General features: G+C 67.1%; 1 protein-coding gene across 1 annotated transcript in view; it reads right to left on the bottom strand.

The window, feature by feature from the left end:
* CBFA2T3 (CBFA2/RUNX1 partner transcriptional co-repressor 3) overlaps positions 1 to 4,088 on the bottom strand; it is a 56,284-nt gene that overhangs the window by 2,053 nt on the left and 50,143 nt on the right. The window contains exons 10-14 of the mRNA XM_027773439.1: positions 3,880 to 3,965; positions 3,414 to 3,603; positions 2,928 to 2,996; positions 1,405 to 1,591; positions 33 to 162 (exon numbers count right to left, since the gene is read on the bottom strand). Of these exons, the coding sequence (XP_027629240.1) occupies positions 33 to 162; positions 1,405 to 1,591; positions 2,928 to 2,996; positions 3,414 to 3,603; positions 3,880 to 3,965 (662 nt within the window). The remainder of the gene's footprint in view (positions 1 to 32; positions 163 to 1,404; positions 1,592 to 2,927; positions 2,997 to 3,413; positions 3,604 to 3,879; positions 3,966 to 4,088) is intronic.

The raw sequence follows: 4,088 nt of genomic DNA, 5'->3' as shown, positions 1-4,088 counted from the left end.
ACGGGTCCAGCACCGGCGCCCGCAGGGCCCCGCAGGCTCTGGCCGCACACGTGGTGGTGCCGCTCCCAGTCCTTGTGCTGACAGAAGGCCCCGCAGTAGCGCGCCGCGTTGCAGCCGCTGCACGTCTCGCTGGCCTTGCGCCCGCAGTTCCAGCAGCTCTGGAAGGGGGGGTGGGGCAGGTCAGGGACGGCCAGCCTGCGGCCTCGCACCCCGACCCAAATGGAGCTGTTGGAGCCAGCTGCTGTCAGGTGAGCAGGGCTCCAAGTCCTGGGTGATTTGCGGCACACGGCTACTCGCTGGGCCACTCGGGGACGGCCAGGTCATGACTGCACTCCCTGGAGGTCCAACAACACCTCCCCGTTTGCCACGAAGCCCTCCAGAGCTCCAAGGGGGTAGGGCAGAACCCACCCTCCTGTGCCTGCTGGGCCTCTGCCCCTTCCTGCAGAAAGCTGCACTCACAGCTGCCCAGCGAGGTTGGTGCCAGGCTACCCATGAGAAGCCAGAGGCACCAGGGTGGGGGGCAAGGCCGTCAGAAACATCTCCTCTGGTCCCAGGGAGGCAGCCTGGCCGAGGGACATCCCAAACCCACCCAGGAGCAAAAGCTGAAGTCCCCGAGGCCTCCTTCCTGGCCCTCACACCACTGGGCACAGTACCAACTCTGGCCTTTACCTGGGGTCACCCCCTGCCCCCGTCAGCCCGCACAGCCAGCTGCCACACACTGCCCTGCACACAGACGCCAGCCCTGGTCTGAGTGTCTTTCTAGCTGCCCTGGAGCGGGGCACTTATCTGAAGGGCTGGTGCAGAGTCCTGCCATGAAGGAGCCTGCCTCATCCCTGCCAGGGCCAGCCCAGGGCTCTGGAGACCTGCCCTCCCAAAGAGCAGTCGGGTGTCCTTGGAAAGGGTCTTTCCCTGGCCCCACCTGCTGCCGAGGGCTCCGATGAGGAGCGAGGGGGCTGTGTACATCCTGCCACACCCAGCTCGCTGCAGGGAGCCAGGCACAGCAGGACGGCGACTCCATGCTCTGTCACCTCCAGCACTTGCTGCAAGAGGTCTGCAGGAGTCCTGCCACTGCCACCTCCTGCCCTCACAGGTCAGAGAACTGCTCTGCCTCGCTGCCTGGGCTCAGATAGGGACCTCCCAGGCTTGGGACCCTGGACAGCCCTCGGCCCCCGTACCTGCGCAGTGGGGGTGCCCAGCACACCTTGCCAGGCCACATGGTGTCTGTGAGGGTGGGCACAGCACAGGTGGGCATGGCTTGCTGGGTGCATGACCTCTGGTGAGCCTGGAGCCCCCGAGTTCTGAGGTCATGTGGGGCTCCAGCCCGAGCCTGGGGGGCTGGATCTTAGCCTGGACCACGCAGGCCTGGGCGGGCCGGGTGCAGGAATGGCTGGTGGCCCTTCCTCCCTGGAGTCCTCCTGCTGGTTGGCCACAGTCAGGGCATCCTCTGAGGCCTGCCGCTTGGCCTCTGCCAGGGCCCGCTCCATCTTGGCGCGCTCCGTACTGATGAGCTCGTGGGCTTTGCGCTCTGCATCCGACACGGCTTTCTGCAGCTCTGACATGGCCTGCCGCTTCACTTCATTCACAGCCTCTTCTGCAGAGGGTGGGGGAGCCTGGTGGTCACAGCCAGCCAGGTGGGGCCGGGCCTCCGCGCGAGAAGGACAGAGTGGACCCCCAGCTCGCCCTGGGCCTGGGCTCTCCAACTTGGCACATGGGCAGCCTGCCCCGCCCCAGCAGGTGTGGGAGTGCCTAAGTCTGCGCCGCGGACGGCCCTGGGGAGCTGCTCTGGCCTGGGTCTGCCCAGAGGGCCGCAGGGCAGTGTGCCGTCACAGTGGTCCCGGGGCGGCCGGATTCCTGTGTATGGCCCTGTGCCCACATAGCCTGCACTCCCCTGTGAACCACCACCCTGGACAGCCCTTGGCCTCCCTACCTGTGCAGTGGGGGTGCCCAGCACGCCTTGCCAGGCCACATGGTGTCTGTGGGGGTGGGCACAGCACAGGGGAGTGCAGGCTGTCCTTGCACCTAGGGGCTGCCAGTGCTGTCCAGGCGAGCGAGGTGCTGTGTTGGCCAGTCCGAGTCCTGAGGCCCCAGGACCCCATGGGCTGCCCAGCCCCGCAGGGCGGTGTGAGGGCCCGTGCCCTCAGACTTGTTCACGCTGTGGTGGACTCAGCCCCTCGAGCCCCTGCTCGCCTGCCCGAGGGCTTGCTAGGCCTGGCTCACTCCCTGCCTGCAGTGTCCCCACAGGAGTGAGGGGCGTTGCGAAAGGGCCCCGAGTGTCCCATGTGAGGGAGCACCTGTATCTGCAGGGGGCGGGGGTGTGTGCGGAGCTGCCTCTGGGGGTCATGGGACCACCCGCCCCGACCACTGCTCACACACCTGGCTGCAGGTCCTTGTCCAGGCCTAGGCAGACCACCACCAGCCTGCGAGGGCCAGCAGAGGTGAAGGGGACTGGGCAGGGGTCCCAGCCTGGCCCCACCCAGCCCTGCCCTCAGCAGCCTCCCGGCTGGGCCACTGCTCTACTCCCAAAGTTCCAAGACCCTCCTGCCTCCCTCACACTTCACTTGGGGGCTGTTGTCAAAGCCACCTGCATCCAGGTCCTCCTGCCCCCCCGGCCACACCCTGCCACTCTCAGAGCCCCTCACATTGCAAGTGAAGCTGCCCCAGCCCTCCCAAGGATGACGCTCAGGGCGTGGGGGCCTTGCGGCTGCTCCGAGCACCCACCAGCTCAGGTCCTGGGGTGTGTGTCTCCCGCGCATGCTGGCTGGGCCCACTGGGTTCTGAGTATGCGCTGGCCTGAACAGGCCTTGGCAGGTGCTGGGTCACAGCCATCCTGCCCGACCCTTCTGTGGGCCACGTAGCCATTAGCTTTGCCATAGCCCGAGCAGTGAGGGGTCTGCCCTGCCCCTGACTGTCCCCATGTCCCCACTCACCAGCCTTCCTCCAGATGTCCTCAGGCATATAGCCACACGGAGTCTTGGGTGTGAGGTCCCGGTGGGGGTCTGGAACACAGGTTTACCAGCATCATGCCCAGGGTGGGGGCAGCGACTGCCCCCCATGCTGGGTCTTGTCTCGCCCTGGCTGGCCAAGAAGGCGGGCATGCCTGTGCACTTCCAGGGCAGGCACAGGGCTAGGCTCTTGCAGGGCGGGGGTGCTCTGGAGCTGAAGGACAGGCTCAGGCCAGGGCTGGGACAGGTGGGTGTGGACCCACAGGCCTCCACCCTGAGCCCCCAGTCCAGCACACTCCGCACGCCTTTGTGATAGACACCATCTTTGTGAAGGGTGAGGAACACACTTCAGCCTCAAGGGACACCCATCTGAGCTTCAGCTAACACCCACGGGGGGTGGGGTCCTCCTAGCCATTGCCCCTCCAGGGCACTTCCCGCAGTCCCCGCCCGGCCTCGCTCCTGGGCACACACCTGCCTGAGACCCCTCAGGGCTGGCGGAGCTGCTCAGGGGCCGGGCCGCGGGACCCTTCTTCATGTCCTCAGAGTCGCTGTAGCGCCGGGCCCAGTGGGCGAGCTCCTCGCGGTCGGCCTCTTGGCACCGGCGCAGCACGGTCAGTGACCGCCGTGTCCTCTCCACCATGTCCATGATGCAGCTGAGGAGCTGGGGGCCGCAGGGTGTCAGTGCGCGGACGAGGCAGTGAGCCTGGAGGGCGGCCCTGGCAGCACGTGGTGGAGGCAGATGTGGACGCCTGCCCCCGGGGCCGGTGCTGCACATGGGCTGGTGTGGATGCCACGGGGCTCCGGGACTCCCCTTTCTAACCCACTGGGCTGGGGTCTGCCTCGGGAAGGTCCCCAAGGAAGCGAAGCTAGTGACAGAAGACCTGAAAGGTGCTCCCCCAAAGCGCCCCCCTGGGACTCGCCGCTGCCTGCAACTCACGCTGTTGAGGTGCTTCCACTCCTCCGCCCACTCGCGCTCCGTCAGCCTGTGGTCCATAGGTTCTTCCTGCCAGGCCCTGGGCGTGGCTGCAGGGCGTGGGCAGGGCATGTGCTTAGCCCCACCCAGGCCCCAAGCCCCACCCCACCCCAAGTCCCCCGAAGCCCCAGGCATAGTCCCAGCATCAAGGCCCGTGCCACACAGCCGTGGCC

The sequence above is a fragment of the Tupaia chinensis genome, unplaced genomic scaffold (genome assembly GCF_000334495.1).
Source record: "Tupaia chinensis unplaced genomic scaffold, TupChi_1.0 Scaffold000355_1, whole genome shotgun sequence".
Lineage (NCBI taxonomy): Eukaryota > Metazoa > Chordata > Mammalia > Scandentia > Tupaiidae > Tupaia > Tupaia belangeri.
The sequence above is the reverse complement of the archived record's forward strand: the minus strand, read 5'-3'. Positions and strand labels throughout refer to the sequence as shown.